Raw genomic sequence first — 27245 nt, 5'->3', positions numbered from 1 at the left:
AAGAAAGCAGAAAGGCAGCGCTTCCTTCACCAAGAAATTACCAGGCATGAGCTGCATGAAGGCAATAAATCTCTGTCTTCCTTAGGTCCAGCAGGTACATCTCAGTTCATCTCACACCTCAAAGAGAGGTTGTAAATCTGTACAGACGCCTCGCCTGATAATTACACCGATAGATTCATGTCAGGCCTCAATATCTATTTATGGAATATATATTATACTCTCAATATTCAATAGGGGTCAAGTTGTGGCCCAATTTTGACCTTTTACCAAGGTTATTTATAGGTAAATGAAAAGTTAAACTGTATTTCAAATGCCCCTGAACATTTAGGATCTGTGTCATGGGGTCCACAAGTAAATAATTATAATAGATTTTCAAAAATTCTTAAGTCTATTTTGTAACTTCTGCATAAGGAAGAATCTAAGCCTCCTATGTACAGTTACTTTTTTCCTTCAATGATATAATTGGTGACTACAACTGCCCTTCAGGCCTAGCAGCGGCTATTCAATGGGCTGCTCTTAAAGGGGTTGTCCGGGTTCAGAGCTGAACCCGGACATACCTCCATTTTCACCCAGGCAGCATCCCTGTCTTGAGCATCGGAGCAGTTCATGCTCCGATGCTCTCCTTTCCCCTGCGCTAAATCGCGCAGGGCAAAGGCATTTTCAAGAGTTCCGGTGACGTACCGGGCTCTCCATGGGGCTGCCAACATCAGGGGGGCTGCCTGGGTAAAAGTAAGGGTATGTCTGGGTTCAGCTCTGAACCCGGATAACCCCTTTAAAGTTGTTTTCTAGGTTCTTAAACATATGTTACTTGGCCCTTGTAACGGACCGTTCAGCACACAACTCCGTTCCGACGATATTCTCCTTTCCATGCACAGGCAGCTACTGCAAGCACCAGTCTGCCGAACTGCAAACTACACGAATCCTGGAAACCGCAGAACAGGAAAAGCATACAATCGGCTTACACTCCTGGCAATCAGCATACAATCCAATTCCCCCAAGAACGAGACGACACTTTGTTTTGAGGTCAAGCAGAACTGACTGTACTTCAAGTACAGCCTCTTTTATTCATAAACCACAAACATAGTACGGCCCACAGGGTTTTGAAATACAACCAATCAGTAATTTACAACACATACAATGTAAGTACAGCAACCAATCATTCATGCCCCCAGAGGACCAGAAGGGAGACTGCGACACAGGACAGATACAACATATCCCCACAATGCATCATGGTTTCCTCCTCTCTGTCCCGGAGACAACCGAGGAGCAATCCAATTATCTCTCAGGACAAAGGGAAATCACCAATATACATGTGTAGACAACAGGACAGACATCACACACCCAGCATATTCCTCCCAAGCTGACAAGTTACACTTATTATAAATTGTTACAACTTTGTGAGTTTACATTGTACATACATATAACTTATATAAATTTAACCAGTATAACTTAGGGACAAACCTGTCCAAAATTTACTTGAATAGGTTCAGGGGTTTAAAAGTTAGTAAAAGTATCTTAAAGGGCCGTAATCCAGGGGCAGGAGGCGGGCAAACAGCCCCCTCCGAAACACCGTGGCGAAGTGGCTTTCGCCACATATCTTCCCATTCGGGGGGAGACTAACCAGGTAGCTGACCTTCAGTCGGTCAGTGCCTGAGTTAGTCGAGTCACCCACCCACCCACAGTAAATTACAATCAATAAGGCAGCTCCCCCACAATAATATACAATCTGCAGTGCAGCCCCCCCCCCCAACACTTGGTTACTGCACCCGGGGAATTTTGTAGCTTGTTTCGGTCCCATGGCTTCAACATGGCTGTGTTGGGCACTGGTCTCTTGGCTTTGTGGGTCGCTGAGTGAGCAGAGACCGGCGGTACTCTGCCCTGGTGCCAGCGCTTCAGCTGGGGGGACCTGCAGGTAGACAAGCCTGGGACAAGGGGACAAAGAAGGGCAGAGGCCAACTGTGCTCTGCCCAGTTGCCAGCTCTTCCGCTGGAGCAACCGGGGTATAGTCCTGCCCAGTGACAAAGGGAAAGTAAGGGCAGAGGCCAGCGGCGCTCTGCCCAGATGCCAGCTCTTCTGCTGGGAGGGGGTCAGAGGAAGCTAACGGCTCCTCTACTGACCTCAGTACCTCGGTAGGGGTTAGCTGTGGAGGGTAGGGATCGCTTACCTCCTCCTCCTGGTACTCACACTGCCGCTGGAGATCTGGGCCGACTGCCCAGCATCCCTGTAGGGCTGGTAGAGAGACTTCGGTCCCATCTCCCCATGCCTGCTGGGAGTCCTCCCAGGACCAGTCTATGAGGTCCGCGACCTCCGGTACTTCTGGTCCCTGTTGGGGGAGAGGTCCGACTATCTCTTCTCCCATGAATACACACTGGCGCTGGGGAGTGAGGACGGCACCTTCAGCTCCCTGTAACTCACACTGCCACTGGGGAGCAAGGACGGTACCTTCAGCTCCCTGGGACTCACTTGGCTGCTGGGGAGAGACACCAACTATCTCTGCTCCCTGCAGGACACACTGCCGCTGGGGAGGAAGGCCAGCACCTTCAGCTCCCTGTGGATCACTTGGTTGCTGTGGAGAGGGACCAACTGTCTCCTCTCCTAAGGGTACACACTGCCGCTGGAGAGAGAGACCGGTTGTCTCTGCTCCCAATACAATACTCGGCTGTTGGGGAGGTAGGACGGCACCTTCATCTACCTGTAACTCACACTGCCGCTGGGGAGCAAGGACGGCATCTTCAGCTCCCGGGAACTTGCTCAGCTGCTGGGGTATCTCCCCCCTGTTTACCGCTGCCATGGCCTGCAGGTACTCTCTGATCCTCTACTTCATGATCTGCACGAGGCCCTCCACAGGGTTGGGTCCCAAGAGAGACAGCACCCCATTAACCTCTCTATCAAACTCCTCCTGAGTGTAGCAGGGCTCCATGCTTGCTCTGCTGATTTTGGTTCCTTTGTAGATAGGGGCGCTGTACCGGTACTAGCGTTGCCCTCAGTTTGTAATCCAGGAACTGGTGTTGCCTTGTAGCTGTCCTTCTGGGCCGTGAGAATGATCCCGTTGCTTGCCACCAATTGTAACGGACCGTTCAGCACACAACTCCGTTCCGACGATATTCTCCTTTCCATGCACAGGCAGCTACTGCAAGCACCAGTCTGCCGAACTGCAAACTACACGAATCCTGGAAACCGCGGAACAGGAAAAGCATACAATCGGCTTACACTCCTGGCAATCAGCATACAATCCAATTCCCCCAAGAACGAGACGACACTTCGTTTTGAGGTCAAGCAGAACTGACTGTACTTCAAGTACAGCCTCTTTTATTCATAAACCACAAACATAGTACGGCCCACAGGGTTTTGAAATACAGCCAATCAGTAATTTACAACACATACAATGTAAGTACAGCAACCAATCGTTCACGCCCCCAGAGGACCAGAAGGGAGACTGCGACACAGGACAGATACAACATATCCTCACAATGCATCATGGCTTCCTCCTCTCTGTCCCGGAGACAACCGAGGAGCAATCCAATTATCTCTCAGGACAAAGGGAAATCACCAATATACATGTGTAGACAACAGGACAGACATCACCATTTAAACACACAATGGGACAATGGCACAATAGAAACACACCCAGCATATTCCTCCCAAGCTGACAAGTTACACTTATTATAAATTGTTACAACTTTGTGAGTTTACATTGTACATACATATAACTTATATAAATTTAACCAGTATAACTTAGGGACAAACCTATCCAAAATTCACTTGAATAGGTTCAGGGGTTTAAAAGTTAGTAAAAGTATCTTAAAGGGCCGTAATCCAGGGGCTGGAGGCGGGCAAACAGCCCCCTCCAAAACACCGTGGCGAAGTGGCTTTCGCCACAGCCCTTAAAAACCATCTGTCAGCATGATCAACCCTATTGAACCAGGCATACAGCCTACTTTAGGGGTGGGCAACCTGTGACACTGCAACTGTTGTGAAACTACAACTCCCAACATGCATACCGGTTTTCTCAGATCTCTCATAGAAATACATGGAGCATGCTTAGTTTCACAACAGCTGGAATGCCGCAGATTGCCCACCCTTGGCCTAGTTAATCATGCTAATAAAAAATGACTCTCCGTGACTCCCTTAATGAGAACACTGAACATACAGTGCAGCCAGGAGAATACAGGCTAAGTAAACACCTATAAATTAGATATAGCCCTGTGAGACTAAGAAAACCTACAAATTAAACTAAACACCCGAGGAAGCTTTTGGCGGACCGCATTGCGGTTTAAGAGGACATCATTGACAAACATTATTGGGGTCAGTTATCAAACTGGTGTAAAGTAGAACTGGCTTAGTTGCCCATAGCAACCAATCAGATTCCGCCTTTCATATTTGACAGTTCCTTTGGAAAAAGAAAGGTGGAATCTGATTGATTGCTATGGGAAACTAAGCCAGTTCTATTTTACACCAGTTTGATAAATGACCCCATATGACTCTGTCTGGTTAGTATTGTTAACCACTTTATAGCACTTTATAGATATGATGTATGTGGGATTATATTTCTCCAGAATAGCTAATTTTCATATCTTTAAAACTTCGGTATTGGTGCTTTGGAGACTCTGAAAAACGAAACCAAGGTACCATAAGTGTTATGTATTTGCATCCCACAGAGCTATATTATCAGCTTAAATCATGAAATGTAGGTGACAGACTCCCTTTAAAGGGGTTCTCCAGGAATTGAGAAAATGAAAATCCGTAAATATTACTTTATTATAAATATATTCTCAAATACATTTCATTAGTTATAATGGCTCATTTTGTCTAAGGAGCAAAGATTAGGAGAAACAAAATGGCCGCCATCATATTAGTACACACAAAGCCTGTCCTAATCACACAGGAGGACAAGTTACTTTAGGACACTGAGCTAATAAGCTGCCTCAGCCTCCTCTCTTCTCTGCTTGTCAGGGAATATGATCCTGAATACAGCTGATAAGATAGGAATGGAGTTCATGGGGAGATATGAAGTACAGAGAGGACGGACAGGACAGACTGTGGTAATGTGGGGCTGTGGTAATGGAGACTGCATACAAATTCTGCTGCTCATTAGCCACATCTGCTCATGAACTACATTCCTACAGAGATTCTGCTAAAGTTCTTATCATCTGTATTCAGGATCACAATCCCTGACAAGTAGAGCAGAGAGGAGGATGAGGCAGTTCTTTACTTCAGTGTTGTGAATCCTCCTGTGTGATTTGGACAGGTTTTGTGTGTACTAATAGGACGGTGGCCATTTTGTTTGCTCTGATGATTGCTCCATAGACAAAACAAGCCATTATAACTAATGAAAGGTATTTGGGAATATATTTATAATGAAGTAATATTTAAGTATTTTCATTTTCTTAATTCCCAGAGAACCCCTTTAAGGTATAATGGTCTATGCCGCATAATTGAAAAATGTCGGAGTGTGTTCATTTTTAATGATTTAGTAAGATTGATTTTTACTGCTACTTATATATTCAATGCATTTTAATTACGATAGGATATACCTTCATATGTAGAACAGGCACTTTATAAGGGAGACATACGTAAATACACTGCCTAGCATTATATATTATTTTTACGGTTTTGCAATGGTCCCTCTTGTAATGTTTTTAATGTGATTTTATGGGTTATTGGAAATTGTGTAATTATTGTCCTCAATAAAGATAGTTATTAAGGGATAAATATTTGTGTTGCTTATTGGTGCTATTGACCTACTGCAAATTATATAGGTGTTTAGGAGAATATAGGTCTCTGTGCTTAGAAAGCAGCAGGCACTAGAAGATTAGCCCTCACAATCCAGGGGAAGGCGGGAGGGATGGAAACTGAAGGGGGTGTAACAAACTGGTGCTCCAAGGACACTGGCCAGCCCCTCAGTGCTCCAGTTAGCTCATTTGTATATAAGTAAAAATGTATTTTTCTCAGCAATGGGGCCTACTGCACACGACCGTATGGCTTTTTCAGTGTTCTGCGTTGCGTTTTTCATGGATCCGTTGTTCCGTTTTCGTTGTGTTTCTGTGTCCATTCTGCTTTTCCGTATGTGTTCCGTTTATTTTGCGGACCCATTGACTTGAATGGAGCCACGGAATAATAGGACATATTCTATCTTTCAACGGAACGGAAAAACAGAAATACGAAAACGGAATGCATACGGAGTACATTCCGTTTTTTTTGCGGAACCATTGAAATTAAGGGTTCCGTATACGGACCGTATACCTAACGCAAAAAACGGCCCGTAAACGAAAAAAAAAAAAAGTTGTGTGCAGGAGGCCTAAGGATATTCTTTTTATCAGTATAATCATCGCTACCAGGCAGGATGGAGCAGGATGCATGCCGCTAGTAACCAAAGTGGGTGACTGCTCGCAGTTTAGCCCCATTCAATCGGGCTAAGCAATGAGGGGGTCTGCGGCTTTCAAATTAAACGCATCAGAAACCTGATAAAATAAATGCCAAATGAGAGCATGCTGCACTTTGGAAAAATACCATATGGACCAAAAAAAACAAAAAAAAAGGAGGTTTCACATCATGTTTTTTCCATCTGTTTTACGTATACAAAAACGTATACGTTAAACGGATGCTTCAGACTGATGCCATACAATGGCATCCATTCACCATGGACTGTAAAAAAAAAAAAGTATTAGTTTTTTACTGGACTGTGCAAGATACAAGAACATGGTGTGATGCGTTTTTGTATCCTTTTTTTTCTAACGTACATGTCAAACTGAGGCATAAAACGTGATGTGAACCCAGCCTAAAGGTCCCTGGTGTAACATCTGGCTGGCGGGTTTTAGCGTCTGAACAATGGAAAAAAGTAAAGAAAAACAAAAGCTATGTTTTGTGTGTCATGCATGGTGTGAGCCTGGCCTCAGGTAGTGTGCGGCCTACACCAGGCTGCTGGAATAGCATCAGCATGGCATCAACTTGCTTGTATAATTGATAGCGTACGCACATTCTTTAGCAAATTGTCTGAATTCCCAATTCTCTTTTATTGATTTACTTTCAAAATCAACGTGTTGAGATTGAGAATAGTTCGCTTCACCATCTGGCTTAATAAACGCTCAACTTTGTTTTATAACGTGCGTCTTGCATTTATAATGTAAGTGAGATTGTACTCAGCGGGATATTATTTCTCTGCTGCTCACATCATATAAAGGGATGATGAAAAAATAATGTATTATTGAGGCTCCAGACAGAACGTCCTACGTTAGTGTGGGAGCACGAGGTATATACGGTAGTTGGGTAACGCGTGTTAAATATGCTGCTTTGTTTAGTTGCACATACTGTATATCAGGTCTTATCTTTTTCACCATATGCTGCTCTCCATGCCTAGAAAGCAAATAAGCAAAATAATCATATGGAGGCGTGTTGTACAAAAACACACATTCATGATATAAACTCTGCAGGAGATTGCATCCTTTTATTGGTAAGATACATAGCAATAATGTTTTATTAATTCTTCGCAGTTGCTGACAATATAATATTCAAGACCCTTAAAGAGACAATTCCATGCAATTTCTTTTTATTTTTTTTATCTCATATTAACCTATATGTGAAAATTCTATGTAATAAAAAATAAATTAAAATAAAACAGTTGGATGGTTTTCTGAATATAATTTTTTCAAGTCACTTCATGTGTAATTGGCCTAGGAAGGGAGTAGGGTAGAGGACAGGAGTGGTGGTAGTGGCACTGATGGTGGAACTTGGTACTAGTAGTACTCATGTTGGCAGTCTTCTGGCATTCCCTGGACTGTGCAGTGATGGGAGGGGCAAACTTTTTCTTTCCCTTTGGGGGGCACACTGGCTTTGGGGGGTCTCCTGTCTGGCAGTGGTTTGGAGTGTCCTTGGTGTCAGTGGAGTAAAGCAGGGTTCCCAGATGAAGATGCCGGCAATGCAGTATGCCTGTAATGCTGCTAATGATACACGCAATAATGAGGGCAGTTTCAGAGGCAACAGATGAACAGTTTTACTATCAACCTCAGTAGTTCACAAATACACGTGCAGGTATATGTAGTCAGAGTTTGTATCACAGACGTGTGACATAATTATTATTATTTCTTGATAACTTCTGCAATCTTCCAAACTCAGCAAAGGGGTGCAATTTCTTGCTCTCACTATATCTGTATTTCCACAGTACCCTCAGCAGAGTATAGTGCTCCAACAGATGGCCAGTCTATCTCTAAGATGATAGGGGGCCTGAAGCTTATCACCCCAGCCATGATGCAGGGAAGTCTATAAGCTGGCCGCTCTTAATCCACAGGGCAAGAGTTTTCCTGTTTAGCTCTGCTTCTTACTGCTCACACACTCACAGCCTTCACAGGACTAAGCAGCTTACTAACTACAATGGCGTGGGAGCAGCCCACACCCGACAACTATTTTTAGGGCTGTATAATTAACCCATTCCCCTATATACAGCCTTTGCGAGGAAAATACATTAATACATTATCCCCTTGGCTCAAACTTCCTCCTTGTCTGGACTTTTAGCACAGCAAACAGTCTCACTTAACTCTCTTAATGAGACCATCACTGTGACCAGAGAAAGCCCCCCTTTTGTGATTCAATAAAATCATCGCACATTACAATAAACAATGCAATACTTTTCTGTGAACATCTTTAGCTAGGTATAGCAAGAGAACAATAGGGTTGTCATACTGTTATCCCAATTCTACACCAACCATTATAATGAACTACCTTGAAGATAACACCTTCCGCTCACAGAAGCAGTAAACTGACAATAGATTATCTATCTATATGAGGTCTTTTTTTTGTGTTGACTGCTACAGAACAGTATTTTGTACTAAATTTTCATTGGTGTAAATATTCAAAAATTCTTGTTTCCCATGAACTGAGTTCCTGGCCTTATGCACATTGCCGTATTTTGCATCCGTATACAATCCGCATTTTTGCTGATTGCACACAGATCCATTCATTTCTATAAGTCTGCGGGAAGGGGTGGGGAAACGGACACCACATAGATGTCATCCATGCTGTCCGCATCTGTGCATCCTTTACGCCAATTATAGAACATGTCCTATTCTTGTCTGTATTGCGGACAAGAATAATCACTTCTAGTAATGGAATTGAGAAAAATGCAGATTGGTGCATGGATGGTGTTCGTATTTTGTGGATCCGTGGTTTGCGAAAACCTATTGTGAAACATCAAATCCAAGCAGGCTGTAGGCTGGAGACCAGCGAAACGTTTCATTCTTTATATATCCATATTACTGAGTAACTATGAAATCTTGTTCTTTATTAACAACTTGAACGTTCAGTGTTGTATGAATAACTGAATGTATCTCTCCTTTATTTTTACAGGATGACTACATACCATATCCCAGCATTGAAGAGGTAAGACACCATTACAATCATTATACCCTGTACCACATTCTGATATAAAAAAAACTGTCACCACTCTTGACTTTTAGTAAAAATTTCTACTCTCTGTGCTAAAAAAAATTCTGAGCATCTTTTCTCAAACTCAAGATAGGCCATCAATATCCGATTAGCGAGGATCCGACACCCAGCTCCCCCACCAATCAGCTATATAGGCAACCACAAGTGTTAGAAATGATACAGTTAGCATAGGAATGGGAGCCGAGCTGCAGTACCCTGGCACGGCCACGTCCAGCTCCGTCCACTGTATAGATTCTGATATGGGAGGCTGCCTGAATTGGCTAGATCATGGGGGTGCAGGGTTTCAAACACCCACGGATCTGATACTGATGACCTATCAGGGGTTTTCTGGAACTATATAATGGATGTACTGTAGGAACTGTAATAAATTATGCCATACAATGACCCTCTGTTCCCACTCCACATAAGTCTCATACTACACCTTTTATTACCACCTGATTTTCTTTACTAAGATACAGTTGTCCCAGGATGATTGCCTTTCTTCTAACTGATTTGGGTTCTGCTATTCCCTCACGTGTCATCATGTCTAGAGATGAGCGAATCAAAGTTGACTAAGTGGAATTCGATCCGAATTTCAGGAAAAATTTGATTCGCACCGAATCCGAATGTCTTCACGCTTCGTGGTAACGAATTACATTTTTTCCTAGAATGGCTGCTGCATGTGTTAGGACATGGAGCAAAGAACTCTGGGTACAAGGGATCACCCACAATGCCATGCATGCAGCCAATCAGCAGCCAGCCAGCCCTGTGATGTCACAGCCGTATAAATAGCCCCCCCCCCCCCCCTCCTTCTTGGATTCAGACATTTTCCAGTGTACTTAGTGCAGGGAGAATGCTAGGAAAGACTTTAACTTTTATTTTGCTGTATAGAAGTTCAGGGAAAGTATAGGGAGGAATCATTCCACAGTATTGAAGCAGTACAGGGTTTGGTAGGGGAGTTTACAGCCTGGGTAATAAGAACAATCCTATTACAACTTGCTGCACTGACTGCGGATCCAAATTGCCATTACACTGATCTGTAATTTCAGCAAACCGTTCTTGTTATTGTGGTGCAAGTGCTGTTTGATACAGACATTTACAGGGTTTATAACAAGGAAATATTTCTACTTCTTATTTGCCCTTGTGTGGTGCAGATATATGTTCTAAAGCATTTTTTGGCTTGTATTAGTGGGGGGGGGGGGGGGGAAGGGCTAATTAGCCGTTTTGTGGAGAAGTGCTAAAGATACAGCAGTTTTTGTCGTGAATTAGTGGCAAAAGAAAAAAATATTTGCCGTTCAGCGATGAAGTTATATGTTCTAAAACCTTTTGTGGCGTGTATTAGTGGAAAAAGTAAAATATATTTGCCGTTCAGCGGTGCAGTTATATGTTCTAAAGCCTTTTGTTGAGTGTATTAGTGGCAAAAAATATATATTTGCTGTTCAGCGGTACAGTTATATGTTCTAATACCATTTTTTGCGTGTATTAGTGGCACAAAAAAAGTATTTACCGTTGTGTGGTGAAATGAGAAAATTACACCCCTTTTTGGCGTGTATTAGTAGCAAAAAATATATATTTGTCGTTCAGCGGTGCAGTTATATGTTCTAAAGCCTTTTGTGAAGTATATAAGTGGAAAAAAGTAAGGGCCTATTTGCCATTCAGCGGTGCAGTTATATGTTCTAAAGCCCTTTTTGGCGTGTATTAGAGGCAAAATAATATATATTATTTGCCATTCAGTGGTGCAGTTATACACCCACCTAAAGAATTATTAGGAACACCTGTTCTATTTCTCATTAATGCAATTATCTAGTCAACCAATCACATGGCAGTTGCTTCAATGCATTTAGGGGTGTGGTCCTGGTCAAGACAATCTCCGGAACTCCAAACTGAATGTCAGAATGAAAAAGAAAGGTGATTTAAGCAATTTTGAGCGTGGCATGGTTGTTGGTGCCAGACGGGCCGGTCTGAGTATTTCTCAATCTGCTCAGTTACTGGGATTTTCACGCACAACCATTTCTAGGGTTTACAAAGAATGGTGTGAAAAGGGAAAAACATCCAGTATGCGGCAGTCCTGTGGGCAAAAATACCTTGTGGATGCTAGAGGTCAGAGGAGAATGGGCCAACTGATTCAAGCTGATAGAAGAGCAACGTTGACTGAAATAACCACTCGTTACAACGAGGTATGCAGCAAAGCATTTGCGAAGCCACAACACGCACAACCTTGAGGCGGATGGGCTACAACAGCAGAAGACCCCACCGGGCACCACTCATCTCCACTACAAATAGGAAAAAGAGGCTACAATTTGCACGAGCTCACCAAAATTGGACTGTTGAAGACTGGAAAAATGTTGCCTGGTCTGATGAGTCTCGATTTCTGTTGAGACATTCAAATGGTAGAGTCCGAATTTGGCGTAAACAGAATGAGAACATGTATCCATCCTCTGATGGCTACTTCCAGCAGGATAATGCACCATGTCACAAAGCTCGAATCATTTCAAATTGGTTTCTTGAACATGACAATGAGTTCACTGTACTAAAATGGCCCCCACAGTCACCAGATCTCAACCTAATAGAGCATCTTTGGGATGTGGTAGAATGGGAGCTTCGTGCCCTGGATGTGCATCCCTTAAATCTCCATCAACTGCAAGATGCTATCCTATCAATATGGGCCAACATTTCTAAAGAATGCTATCAGCACCTTGTTAAATCAATGCCACGTAGAATTAAGGCCGTTTTGAAGGCAAAAGGGGATCCAACACCGTATTAGTATGGTGTTCCTAATAATTCTTTAGGTGAGTGTATGTTCTAAAGCCCCTTTTGGCATCTATTAGTGGAAAAAAAATATGTATTATTTGCCGTTCAGCGGTGCAGTTATATGTTCTAAAGCCCTTTTTGGTGTGTATTAGTGGCAAAAAAAATTATATTATTTGCCTTTAGCGGTGCATTTATATGTTCTAAAGCCTTTTGTGGAGTATATAAGTGGAAAAAAGTAAGGGCCTATTTGCCAATCAGCAGTGCAGTTATATGTTCTAAAGCCCTTTTTGGCGTGTATTATTGGCACAAAGAAAGTATTTGCCGTTGTGTGGTGAAGTGAGAAAATTACTGCCCTTTTTGGCGTGTATTAGTGGCAAAAAAATATATATTTGCCGATCAGCGGTCCAATTATATGTTCTAAAGCCCTTTTTGGCATTTATTAGTGGCCAAAAAATATATATTATTTTCTGTTCAGCGGTGCAGTTATATGTTGAAAAGCCCTTTTTGGTGTGTATTAGAGGCAAAAAAATATATTTGCCGTTCAATGGTGCAGTTATATGTTCTAAAGCCTTTTGTGGCATGTATAAGTAGAAAAAATAAGGGCCTATTTGCCGTTCAGCGGTGCAGTTATATGTTCTAAAGCCCTTTTTGGCGTGTATTAATGGGAAAAAAAGGACTTATTAGCCATTGTGTGGTGAAGTGAGAAAATTACTGACCTTTTTAGGGTGTTTTAATTTCCTTTTTATTTATTTGATCTAACAGTATGTAAGACAAAGAAGTGCCAGGCCCTGCACAGGGGAGTGGCAGAGTCCTAAATGTTTCTGGCGCAGGCACAGGTTGCAGCAGAGTAAGGCCTGAGCTCCCGATGTCATCTAGCGGTCGTGTCTTGACCAGCAACCCAGCGGTTCTTGAATGGTTGACTTGGTCATCCACTTCATCCCAAGTGACATCAGACACCCCCAGCCAATAGTCAGTGGGTTCGTCAGTCACAACCCTTAGTTGGCATGATCCGGGAGCAGGCCCTGTGCCCTAACCTGTCCTCAATCTGCCTCTATCCATTTCTGTTCCCTCAGCCAGAAAAGTATTATTGCTGTGGGCTCAGCTCCACTATACAGCAAGGATGAGCTACTAGAGGACAGTCAGCAGCTACTGGTCAGCCAAGATGTGGAGGAGACATCCGCCGCTTCCTCCGATAGGTGGACAAGTAGTGATGAGGAGAGTGGAGTAGGAGCTGGTGTTGCGAGCAGTCAGGCTCCTGACCCAGAGACGGTTGAGGAGGACATCAGTGATGTGCAGACAGTACTCGATGATGATGATGTAGCTGATCACACTTGGGAGCTCGGTGAATTAGGGGCTTCATCATTATAGGGAGAAGAGGGTGTCAGCTTGCCCGTGAGGCAGCGGCGGAGCCAGCAAGTCGCTAGTGTGGCCGGGAGTCAGTAGGGTGGCAGCAGTGGGAGGTCGGGAGCCAAACAAGCCCGGGGTAGACCACCCGCTTCACAGACGCCTACCTGCCCGGAAAGTAGTGGTGCAGGGGTTCATGGAAGAATCAGCGGTAGCAGTCAGTTAGTGCGGAGTGTTGGGGAGGAAATCTCCTACTCAGCAGTGTGGCAGTTTTTTGTTTAGCCGCCGGAGGAGGTGAACATGGCCATTTGTAGAATCTGTGGACAGAAGGTGAAGCGTGGCTATAGTGCCAATGTTGGCACCACGGCCCTGCGTCGACATATGCATATTAACCATAATTGCCTGGGAGAACCATGGCTCCAATGTGGTGGTCCAGCCTGCCGCAGAAACCGCTGCATCAGCCAATGGCCACGACCCGATTTCAGGCAGTCAAGGCTCCACCACCTCAGCCGAAGGGAACTGTCTGTCCTTCCAATCATCTGCTGGTCCTGATGCTCCCGCTCCTCCTCCTACTCCTCGTCAGTCATTCCGTCAGCAATCGATCACCAAAGCGATTGCCAAGAGACAACAGTATTTGTGCACTCATCCAATGGCACAGAAGCTGAATGTGCTCTTGGCCAAGTTGCTGGTGCTGCAGTTCCTCCCCTTCCAAGTGGTGGACTCTGCACCTTTCAGAGAACTGATGGCTTGTGCCAAGCCGAGGTGGAAAGTCCCAAGCCGTCTTTTCTTTGCCAAAAAGGCAGTACCAGCCCTGCACACGTATGTAGAACAGAAGGTGGGCCAGTCCTTGAGCCTGTCGGTGTCTGCTTAAGTGCACGGCAGCGCCGACATGTGGAGCTGTAACTACGGTCAGGAAGAATACATGTCCTTTATGGCCCACTGGGTGAATGTAGTTCCTGCACAGCCACACCAGCAACTTGGCCAGGTGACGCCGCTTCTGCCTCCACGTTCTCACGCTGTTGGTCAGGCGACAATGTCTGCCTCTGCCTCCTCATCCTCCACCATGTCCTCAGCCTCCACTGCAGGGAAAATTCACAGTGCCCCTCCAGCATAACACATGTGCAGGGCACGGCGGTGTCACGCTGTTCTGCACCTTGTTTGCCTAAGTCACACAGGGGAGGAACTGCTCCGTGTCCTTCATCAAGAAATCGAATCCTGGCTTTCTCAGCGACAACTGAAAATCGGAACCATGGTGACCGACAATGGGAAGAACATGGTGTTGGTGCTGCGTCAAGGAGGGCTGAGCCATGCACCCTGGATGGCACACGTGTTCAATCTGGTTGTCAAGCGATTCCTGAAGTCTTCCACCTATCTGCAAGACATCCTAAAAATGGCCAGGAAACTTTCCATGCACTTCAGCCGCTTGTACACCGCAAAGCACACCCTCCATGAGCTGCAGCAGAACAACGGCATCCCCCAACATAGGCTGATATGCGACGTTTCCACCAGTCGAAATTCCACCCTCCATATGTTGGACCAACTATACGAACAGAGAAAGGCCATAAACTATTTCTTGATTATCCAAGCAGACAGGAGTACACCCCTGTGTAACTTCGATGTCAGCCAGTGGCAGCTCATGCGTGACACCTGCCATTTGCTCAGGCCCTTTGAGGAGGTCGCCAGGACTACGGGATGAACAATGTCATTCCACTGCTTCATGTCCTGGAACAGATGCTGGTAAATTTGGCTGGTCAGGGGACTGGAGACGTGGCGCCTAGATATTACGGCCACATGAGCCCTGTGGGGGCTGAACTGGAGGAGGAGGAGGATATTGGAGCACAAGCAATGTGTAGCGAAATGGGTGTTTTTTCTACACAGGTAACAGGAGAGGAGGAGCAGAAGCAGCCAGAGGAGCTACAGGGCGATGAGGAAGACGAGGCCGAGGACCCAGACACACCGTGGCAGTATGCAGTGGAGATGGAGGCAGGGAGTCCCTCCGAGTCTCACTTGCTTGTGTAGTAACTGCCGAATTGTCCGCTGAGAGGGAGGACAAACTGAACTACTACAGAGACATCCTATGTAGTCAGTTGGCCGATGCCTATCTGCACCATCGTCCATCCTCTCACAGGTCTGACCGGAGGGGCCCTCTGCGCTCACGTTCCTCTGCTATGGCTGCTGTGGAAGGGTGGAGGGGTAGGAGCAGTTCCAGCTTTATCAGCAGCAACTTGAGTCTTGAGTCTGCTGATGAGCAGCTTTCTTCACCACCTAGTGAAGAAACTACTTACCAGCAGCAGCAGCAGCAGCTAAACCTGGAGCAGGACCTGAATCAGCAGGTTGTGGCATACTTGTACAGCACCCTGCCACCCCACATTGAAGATCCGCTGGACTACTGGGCAACCAAACTGGATTTGTGGCCACAACTGACAGAGTTTGCCCTGGAAAAGCTGTCCTGTCTGGCCAGTAGTGTGGCATCAGAGCAGGTGTTTAGTGCGGCGGAGGCCATAGTTACCGCAAGAAGAACTCACCTGTCCGCCCAAAATGTGGAGAGACTGACCTTTGTCAAGATGAATCAGGTGTGGATCAGCCAAGATTTCCACCCACCAATGCCTGATGTATCACACTAGATCATCCATGCCACACCAACACTTTGACAAAAGAGACTGGTTTCCTCTGGCTACCTGCCTCAGTTATTATTCTGATGCTGCCACCCGCCTGATGCCACACATCTGATGCCAAGTGCTCCTTCTTTCACCCACCATCTTTAGCTGGTACTGGTATTGCCACCCACCTCCCCACTTTGTTACCGGGTCACTCTGTGGTCTCCTGATGCTGCTGCCACCTCCACACTATGTCACCTTGCAACTCTGTGGTCTCCTCATGCTGCTGCCACCTCCACATTATGTCACCTTGCCACTCTGTGGTCTCCTCATGCTGCTGCGTCCTCCACACACTGTCATTGTGTCACTCTGTAGCCTCCTGATGCTGCTGCCACCTCCACACTGACATTGTGCCACCCTGTGGCCTCCTCCTGATGCTGCTGCTGCCACCACCTCCACACTCTGTGATTGTGCCACTCTGTGGCATCCTGATGCTGCTGCCACCTCCACACTGTCAATGTGCCACTCTGTGGCCTCCTCCTGATGCTGCTGCCACCCCAGACTCTGTCATTGGGCCATTCTGTGGTTTCCTCATGCTGCTTCCACCTCACCACTATGTCATAGGGCCACTCTGTGGACTTCTCATGCTGTTCCCACCCTTCCCACTTCATGACTGGGCCACTACTTTGCCTTTCGGCCTGGCTGACATCATCCTTTATTTGACCCTTCCCTGGATCTGTCAGAAGGAAGAAAAAATGAGACACACAACGGATCCTGTCTATGTAACAGCTGTAAGGTCTGCATGACATGGTCCCTATTTTGCATCAGAATTGGCTTATGATTTGGTAGCCAAAAGCAGGAGTGGGTACAAAACACAGAAGACATGCAAATATCTCTGTTTTGGACCACTCCTGTTTTTTTGGGCTTTAGCAATACTGATGGATTACTGACCAAATGCTGACCGAGTGAAGGCGGATGCTCAACAGACAGGTTCTGTTTTTTGGGGGTTATTGTTCTGACGGATCAGAGGAAGGGCAAATTAATCAGTGAAGTCAACACAACTTACTGCTGACACCCTCTCCACTCTGTCGGGGGGCTCTACTTGTATAAGCATTTAATAGATACAGGTTCTGTAGACATCTATGTGAAATCAGCTGCCAATGGTGTAAAAGGAGTGCGCTTCTTCCTGACGCTAACATTGACCTGTAAGTTATTTGGTCAATTTTGGCCATGTATAATATATATAATACAATAATAAGTGAAGTGTGCAGTGATTCTAAGAGTGACGCCTGTCATCTGCATGTTATACTGACTCACAGTATTGTTTCACTACTACAGCAGACTTCCTATGCGTGTTACTGCAAGGCACAGTGTTCTACATCACTATAAAGGCTCTCTGCAGCCAGGAAATAGCCGTTTTTTAACGTGATTTGCCGCATATAAATTCGGATCGAACCAAATTTTTTTGAAAAATTTGGCGAACCAGCCGAATCGAATTTTTGAGAAATTTACTCATCTCTAATCTTGTCCTTTTTGGAGATCTTCAGTACTAGATCCAAAAAGCCATTGGTTTAGAGGCTGTGGACCCTTTGCAGTAATTTTTTTTATAGCTCATTTGTTTCCTAAATGCAAATTAATTAACTTTCTAAATAGTTTTCAATAAATATTATTTACTATTTTGCTTCTACGTTTTTTAAGAATCATTTTCTCAACGTCTAAGCTGTCCATAGCTATTAATGATGCTGATTCACCGATCCATCTTAATGCACACACAATTTGCCTTGACTATGTTCGGTTAGTAGACTTTTCTGGAATAGAACATGTAAGTTTTACCTGTTTGCTCTTTCATATTGTAGATCCTGGAGAAGGACGCCACTTACCCACTCATCATTCTGCCTCAGTTTGGGGGATATTGGATAGAAGATCCAGAAAATATAAGCACTCCAACATCTTCAGACAGTAGTATATGTGATGAAGAAGAAGAACCCATGAGCCCCAGCACATATGGATATAAATTAGAGTATAAAGGCTCAGCTCGGGCATACAGAAAACACTTCTTGGGGAAGGTTTGTGTTTTTTTTTCCAATTCTTTCTTCCTATCTGTAATGTTAAGTAACTTGAAAAGGTTTTCCAGGCTTTCAATATTGATGACCTATCCTCAGGATAGGTCATTAATATCCCATCAGTGGAGGGCCAACAACCCGCAGCCCTTGCCAATAAGCTGTTCACTGCAGCTTCTGTCGCTGGGATCGGCACTTTGAATGGAACAGGAAGCACAGCTTCTTTTCAATGTGTAGTTACCGTGGTGGGTAGCTGCAGTAACCTGGCATGACCACCATACTTCAAATGGAGCTGTTGTTCCCTCTCCATTCACAGTGGGATTGTGGGTTGTCTGATCACATATTAATTACCTATGTTTAAGATAGGTCATCAATATCAGGAGCCATGAAAACCTCATTAACACATAAGATGGCATATTTTGTATGGGTTTATAGCCTGTATTATATAGCCCAGACGGTCAGACCTACAGTGATGATTCTGCCTATCTCTGTGCAGACAGGGAGTGAAAGATAGGGGTTACTGAGAGATATCCATTCATGAGTCTTCAGTTGCTGGATTTCTTTATAGTTATCCTACAAAATGTATTACCATGCAACAAAATAAGACATTTCAAATGAAGTATTACATACAGTAAAAATATTGTGAGGTTTTCATGTTCATTACATCATTACAGCAGTGTCCCCTGCTGTTTCTCATTTAGCTGAAATTCTGGTCTACCTTCTCATACATTGGGGGGCATTGTGTGTCCTGCATTTCATATTTCCCATAGACCTTCAGCCAAATCTGGATCTGGTGTTTTGCCTGCCAATAAACCCTCTTGGTCAAAAATACACTAGAGTGCAGCATTTTTATGAAATCACATAGTTAAAATAATGGTGTGCATTGCTCCAGATATGCATGTCTGAGATGGGAATACTCATTTAAAAAGTAGTGAGGCACGGAGCTGTGATATAGCTGGCAGCACACATTCGTTTTCTTAGACATGAGATGCGTGTTGGCCAAACACTCATTTGGCCGGCATTCTCTCGCAGCTCTACCGTAAACATGCATGCTTTGCTCAGCTGAATCTGCATGTTCTATTTTAATATAGAGATGGGAATATACCAGTAATAACCAGATGCCAGTAATAACCAGAAATATTACTCTAGTGGGGACAAGAGATCTGACATCCTAAAGTCCAAATAGACAATCTATTTTTCGACCAACAGCTGCCGTCGGGGATGTCATACACATTAGAATGATCTTGCCGAGATAATTGTGTTTGGAGCACTGTTGTGGGATGTGTAAGGCGAGCCTAACAATAAGAGAGCTTGCGCCACCCCTGCCACCAGTTGTATCTGCCAGTGTCTGCCAAATATACTGCAATAACAATACATTGGGGCAAATTTACTAATACTGTCTAAATGTAGGAGAAGTGTAAACTTAGACAGTCAATCTTACACTGCACCAGATTTATTACAGCGGCTAAAGCTGGATGGTAAATCTGCCACAGCTTTACACTACCCAGGCTAACTTTACATCACCTGTTTGTTGACTTAGTTTACCTAAAACAATTTGGCAAATTTTTGGCACTTTTTGGCACACAATGTTACATTTAGGCCATGTCCTTTCCAGTGACGCAACTGCCCCTTTCCACCAAGCCATGGCCCTGCTTTTTCAATAGTACAGTAAATCGACCCAATTGGCCTTTATACCATTGCAAAATACTATACATAAAAAATTAGGCCCTTTTATCTCATTCCTACAAAATTTAGTGACCTGATCATTATCCTTCTGTGGTTTTACTTTGAGTGGACTTAGAATTTTATATACTGTACAAAATAAATTGTAGTTCCATATTCCCTCCTTCCTGGGGGACATTTTACTCTGTAGTCAAATAGTCAGTCACCTTTTATAATTAAAATGATCTGATGTATTAGAAGGACGTGTAATTATCAGAAGTGCTATTTATTACTCTTCTCAATCATTAAGGGGATTTGTTGTCTCTCACTTCCCTATCCCTACGTGTGCACTAATGACTGATATGGAGAGGTTTAGTACTGGAACCGGTACAATATCCAACACATGATGTATGTGATGATTACAAGCAACTGCACAGATATTACTCTAGCCCACTAACATGTCTGACCATCTCTTCTTCCTCCATAGCTAAAGGACAAACATTTAACCAACAGAAGATAAGATGTTGTAAGTGCCAGGAATAAAGTATAGTAGGCTTAAGGTCCTTTTACACCAACTTAGAATCAGGGCAATTATTGGGGATGAGCATCTGTAGAAAAACGCATTCCCCATAATTGGCCTGTATAAAAGGTGCCTTCGATCACCCAATGACCAAGCAATCACTCATTTATCGGGTGATCCTGTCCTTCTGCTGGCACCTAGAATCACTGTTTCTGTGCAGCTTGTTCCTGTGTAAATAGTAATCTGCTGCCCAGAAAAAATTATTTTCTAGGTGGACAAGTGATTGCTGTGGCATCATCATACTGCAGAGGTGATTGCTGTATGTAAATGCTGCTGTCATCTCCTCTGATGATCTGATCTTGAGTGTTTAGTTTGTTCCAAAAAAAATTCTGAAATGTGTAAAAAGACCTTAGGTTTAATATAGGCTTGTTAAAATACAGACTTTTAGTCATAGGGAACCACTTCAAAAAGGTGATATTTGCGAGATTGCTCTCTTTGTCAGGGAGATAAATCTTTGGATATTATTTTCCCATGAAGCATTGCCACTAAGTCTCCATACACAGCTGGTCTCTTTAAGGACAGCCAGTAACACCCCCATGCATTCAAGGCATCTCACTCAGCCATGCCGAATTCTACACCATACTGATGAGGGAGAAGCAGCCCGGAACAGCTGTATGTGGATCGAGATTTGGCTTGGATTTTTGTCATGTTCCAAGGATTATTAAAAAGTTGGATTTTGACTCATAGGGAGCCACTTCCACAAGGTGGTGCTAGAGAGATGATTTTCTTTCCCTGGGAGATTCCTCTCTGCATATTATTTACCCATGGAGCATTGCCACTAAGTCTCCATACAGAGACAGTACTCTGCTAATTGTACAGTCATTTAAACTTAGCTTTTATTGATAGCTATAAAACACATACAGTGGCATGCAAAAGTTTGGGCACCCTGGTCCAAATTACTGTTATTGTAAACAGCTAAGCAAGTTGAAGATGAAATGGTCTCCAAAATGCAAAAAGATGAAACAGGCTTTTCAATATTTTAAGCAATATCAGTGTATTACTTCGGTTTTGTACAAGTTTAGAGAGAAAAAACATCAGTACCCTGCAAAAGTATGGGAACCCAAGGAGATTTGAGTGCTCAGATAACACACCAAAATAGCCTGTTAGAGTTAAGGCTTGTTCACAATCATCACTAGGAAAGCCCAGGTAATACAAATTTCAAAGCTTTATATATACAATCAGACTCCTCTAAGCTTGTCCCAAAAAACAGCAATAATAGGTTGAGGCCCATAAAGCAGGAGAAGGCTATAAGAAAATAGCAAAGCGTTTTCAGGATGCCATTTCCTCAGTTCGAAATGTAATTAAGAAATGGCAGTTAAGAGGAACAGTGGATATCAAGAGTAGGTCTAGAAGACCAAGAATATTTTCAGAGACAGCTGCTTGTTCTATTGCTAGGAAGGCAAATCAGAACCCCTACTTGACTGAAAAAGACATTCAGGAAGATTTAGCAAACTCTGAAGTTGTGGTACATTGTTTTACAGCGACACCTGCACAAATATTGCCTTCATGGAAGAGTCATCAGAAGAAAACCCCTCTTGCGTTCTCACGCCAAAATTCAGTCAGAAGTTTGCAAAACAACATCTAAACAAGCCTGATGCATTTTGGAGGCAAATCTTGTGGACCGATTAGGTTAAAGTAGAACTCTTTGGCCAAAATGAGCAAAGGTATATTTGGACAAAAAGGGTACAGAATGTTATGAAAAGAATACCTCTCCAACCATTAAGCATGGGGGTGGATTAGTCACGCTTTGGGGTTGTGTTGCAGCCAATGACATGAGGAACAAATTTACAGGTACACGGAAAAATGGACTCAATGAAATTCTAGCAAATTCTGAAAGCAAACATAACACCAACTGTAAAAAAGCTGAAGTTAAAAGAGGATGGCCTCTACAAATGGATAATGCTCGTAAACACACCTCAAAATCCACAATAGACTACCTCAAAACGCACAAGCTGAAGGTTTTACCATGGCCCTCACAGTCCTCTGATCTGAACATTAGTGATGAGCGTCAGGGGTCATATTCGAATTTGCAATATTTTGCGAATATTTGCGAATTCAAATATTCGTTAGGAGTAGCATTGATTGCGAATTTTCATAATGAGAATTTTCATAATGCGAATTTTCAGAATAAAAATCAATGAGATCGTGAAAACTTAGATCCAATGGTATATTCTAACCCCCAGGCGTTCCCATGGTGACGGGGACGCTTGTCGGGGAGGAGTATGCCAAAGTGGAACAACTGCACAGATTTAAAAAAAAAAAGACAAATATTCTAGAAAACTAATATATTTGTAATATTCAAAAACAAGAATATATAGCAATATAGCGAATATTCGGAAAAAAAAACCTAATATAGAGAAATTTAGCTATTATAGTGCTATAATCTTTTTTTTTAATAGTTGTAATTTTTTTCCAATCTGAACTTCAGATGAGAAAAAAATTACAACTATTAAACAAAGAAGATAGCACTATATTAGCTAAATTGCTCTATATTAGATTTTTTTAGAGTATTCGCTATATTGCTATATATTCTTGTTTTTGAATATTACGAATATTCTAAAAAACAAATATATTAGTTTTTTTGAATATTCGTCTTTTTAAAAAAAATCTGTACAGTTGTTCCACTTTGGCATACTCCTCCCCGACAAGAGTCCCCGTCACCATGGGAATGCCTGGGGGGTTAGAATATACAATCGGATCTGAGTTTTCACAATCTCATTGATTCTCATTACGAAAATTCGCATTACGAAAATTCTCATTGCGAAAATTCGCATTACGAAAATTCACAATCTACACTACTCCTAAAGTCAAAGATATTGCAGCCTTCTCATTGGCCCACAAGCTAGAAGCAGGGAGGGATCATGTGTACTGATTAAAAAAAATCTCGAATATTCAAAATTACGAATATGTATCACTATATTCTAAATATTAGCGAATTCTCGAAGTGCCAATATTCGCGATAAAAATTTGCAATTCGAATATTCGTGATCAACACTACTGAACATCGGGAAATCTGTGGATAGACCTCAAAAGAGCAGTGCATGCAAAATGGCCCAGGAATCTCACAGAACGGGAAGACTTTTGCAAGGAAGAATGGATGAAAATCCCTCATACAAGAACTGAAAGACTCTTGGCTGGCTACAAAAAGTGTTTACAAAAGCTGTGATACTTTCCAAAAGGAGGACTACTATGTACAAACCATGCAGGATGCCCAAGATTTTTCTTCATGTCCTTTTTCTTTTTTGTTATTTTAAAAATATAAAAGATGAAAAATACAAATAGTTTTTGCTAAAATTCAAAGGGAGTGTGTCATCTTTAACTTTTGCATGCCATTGTATATGGGATGCCAATATGTGTGCCCTACAAATATAATTGAAATACATGAAAACAATAGCCCCAATATGGCTAGAGAAACAGCCATAAAAGAAAATTCAGAAAACTGTTCATTATATGTGCAATGATAATGACAATCACCCATATAAGCAGTAACCCGGACAAGGGTTACCCTATACTGGAACCTATTACACCCTCGTTTATGCGTTCCCTCCTTTAGTGCTCAAGGATTCATCAGGGAGAATGGTGTCCAGGTGACATTTAACAGCTTGTCAGGGTTTCAAACCAATATACAGGGTGGGCCATTTATATGGATACACCTTAATAAAATGGGAATGGTTGGTGATATTAACTTCCTGTTTGTGGAACATTAGTATATGTGAGGGGGGAAACTTTTCAAGATGGGTGGTGACCATGGCGGCCATTTTGAAGTCGGCCATTTTGAATCCAACTTTTGTTTTTTCAATAGGAAGAGGGTCATGTGACACATCAAACTTATTGGGAATTTCACAAGAAAAACAATGGTGTGCTTGGTTTTAACGTAACTGTATTCTTTAATGAGTTATTTACAAGTTTCTGACCACTTATAAAATATGTTCAATGTGCTGCCCATTGTGTTGGATTGTCAATGCAACCCTCTTCTTCCACTCTTCACACACTGATAGCAACACCGCAGGAGAAATGCTAGCACAGGCTTCCAGTATCCGTAGTTTCAGGTGCTGCACATCTCGTATCTTCACAGCATAGACAATTGCCTTCAGATGACCCCAAAGATAAAAGTCTAAGGGGGTCAGATGGGAGACCTTGGGGGCCATTCAACTGGCCCACGATGACCAATCCACTTTCCAGGAAACTGTTTATCTATGAATGCTTGGACCTGACACCCATAATGTGGTGGTGCACCATCTTGCTGGAAAAACTCAGGGAACGTGCCAGCTTCAGTGCATAAAAAGGGAAACACATCATCATGTAGCAATTTTGCATATCCAGTGGCCTTGAGGTTTCCATTGATGAAGAATGGCCCCACTATCTTTGTACCCCATATACCACACCATACCATCATTTTTTTTGTTCCAACAGTCTTGGAGGGATCTATCCAATGTGGGTTAGTGTCAGACCAATAGTGGTGGTTTTGTTTGTTAACTTCACCATTCACATAAAAGTTTGCCTCATCACTGAACAAAATCTTCTGCGTAAACTGAGGGTCCTGTTCCAATTTTTGTTTTGCCCATTCTGCAAATTCAGTGCGCCGATCTGGGTCATCCTTGTTGAGATGCTGCAGTAGCTGGAGTTTGTAAGGGTGCCATTTCTGAGTAGCTAATATCCGCCGAAGGGATGTTCGACTAATGCCACTCTCCAGTGACATGCGGCGAGTGCTACGCTGTGGGCTCTTGCTGAATGAAGCTAGGACAGCCACTGATGTTTCTTCATTAGAGACAGATTTCATGCGTCCACATTTTGGCAAATCCAACACTGAACCAGTTTCACGAAACTTAGCAAGCAGTTTGCTAACTGTAGCATGGGAGATGGGTGGTCTCGTAGGGTGTCTTGCATTGAAATCTGCTGCAATGACCCGGTTACTGCGTTCACAAGACATCAACACAATTTCTATCCACTCCTCACGTGTTAACCTCGTCGACATGTCAATGGCTGTAAACAAAGAGAAACTTGTAAATAACTCATGAAAGAATAAAGTTACGTTAATGCCAAGCACACCACATGTGTGTCACATGACCATATTCCTATTGAAAAAACAAAAGTTGGATTCAAAATGGCCAACTTCAAAATGGCAGCCATGGTCACCACCCATCTTGAAAAGTTTCCCCCCTCACATATACTAATGTGCCACTAACAGGAAGTTAATATCACCAACCATTCCCATTTTATTAAGCTGTATGCATATAAATGGCCCACCCTGTATATATAATTGTGTGTGTATGGCATTCACCACACAGGGGAAATAATTGACAATCCCAGAATCCATATCAACGATATACAGTCAAAAACAAAAGACCAAATCACAGCTCAGCTAAGCATGGGCATAGTTACCACTACCATTTTTCTTGTGCTCACTTGAGCCTGAAAGGAAATTAGAGGTTGTCCCACAAAAAAATATTCAACATTTTTCAAACCAGGACCTGGATCTGAATACTTTTGTAATTACAGTAAATAAAATGTTAGGATACGCCCCTAAAAAAGGACACACACCCCTGAGCTGCCAGCTTAAAATAAATATAGCAGAGCAATGAATGGGGAGAGCTCTTGAACCATTTGAGGTACAGGGCTTATTCTAGCTGTGTTGGAAAGAGATTGTCAAGTATTCTATGATGTTTGATTTTCATTTTTTTACATTAATCATGCGATAAGCCCAGTAAGGAGCAGCAAAGTGTCCAGCTCACCCAGACATCAAAGACAATGCACAAAAGTGTAGGGAGGCACATACACTGTAGAAGGAATACAAGGATCCAGCATTGGGTGCTATATAAAATTAAACGAAATTTACCACATAAACCCAGGCAAGATGCTTATGAGTTTCAGGCTAATACAGCTCTCTAGTCATAGCAAAGGTGCAAGCATCTGCTGTCCTGTGACCATGTGGATTTTTTGGGAACCTAAATAAAGCCATGATTTTATACAGTATCAGATGCTGGATCCACATCTTCACGTGTTGACCCTGAAAAGCAAATATGTATATTCATAATAGAATCAATACATTTGTTGCCTATATTCAAGTTAATTTAAGGAACCTTATATATTCCAATTGTTATAATCTTTATGGTGGTGAGCTACAGGCTATCTACTGTATAACCCTTCCTTTTCTTATATTTCTGGAAGAAAATAAGGTCTAAGTTCAAGTTGTTGTAAATGACAAATGGATGAACACTATTGATTGGTTTTTCTTATTATTCAAGATTTGATGTAATTTCACTGTATTTTGAGATGGAAAAGACTTGCACCTTCAAACGACTTTATTGGTTCCAATTGACCCTCAGGCAACTTTTTCATTTGCTTTGTGGATTTCTTGTGTATTCATATGGGCCTTTATATCTCCCGGACATGTTCTTGGGAATTTGTGATATTCAGTTATGTAGTTGTATTAAAATTAGTCAGATCTTCATATAAGGAATGCAACGGTCCCAGTTTAGTCTTTTCTGCAGATCCATGGATTTTTTTTACATACACTGTACATGTATATATACTGTAAATTAATTTGATTTAACATATACAAAAGTAAAAATGCCTCTTATTTGATTCAGGAATGGAAAATATCCTTTGTTGATGATAACCGCTCCTCAATCATCATTTTCTTTCTTTTTGTCTTTTTGACATTAGGACCATCTAAATTTTTATTGCACTGGAAGCAGCCTTGGAAACTTGATTCTTTCAATTAAATGTGAAGAAGCCGACAGCATAGAATATTTAAGAATTATACTCAGGTGTGTAAAATATCATTAGAGTATACATAGCTCTATTCACATGTTACAGTCAAAAACTGTTTAT

At 42.8% G+C, this 27245-nt stretch overlaps 1 protein-coding gene across 8 annotated transcripts in view; it reads left to right on the top strand.

Annotated features, from left to right (window-relative positions):
- The window catches only part of RAP1GAP2 (RAP1 GTPase activating protein 2), a 685016-nt gene that overhangs the window by 572295 nt on the left and 85476 nt on the right, over nt 1-27245 (top strand). For all 8 annotated transcript variants that reach the window (XM_040423489.1, XM_040423484.1, XM_040423485.1 and 5 more), the window contains 3 exons: nt 9340-9372; nt 17966-18175; nt 27078-27181. In XM_040423489.1, the coding sequence (XP_040279423.1) occupies nt 9340-9372; nt 17966-18175; nt 27078-27181 (347 nt within the window). The remainder of the gene's footprint in view (nt 1-9339; nt 9373-17965; nt 18176-27077; nt 27182-27245) is intronic.

Source organism: Bufo bufo, chromosome 3 (genome assembly GCF_905171765.1).
Source record: "Bufo bufo chromosome 3, aBufBuf1.1, whole genome shotgun sequence".
NCBI classification, from domain to species: Eukaryota; Metazoa; Chordata; class Amphibia; order Anura; family Bufonidae; genus Bufo; species Bufo bufo.
Note: the sequence above shows the minus strand (reverse complement) of the source record. Positions and strands in the feature narration are given on the sequence as shown.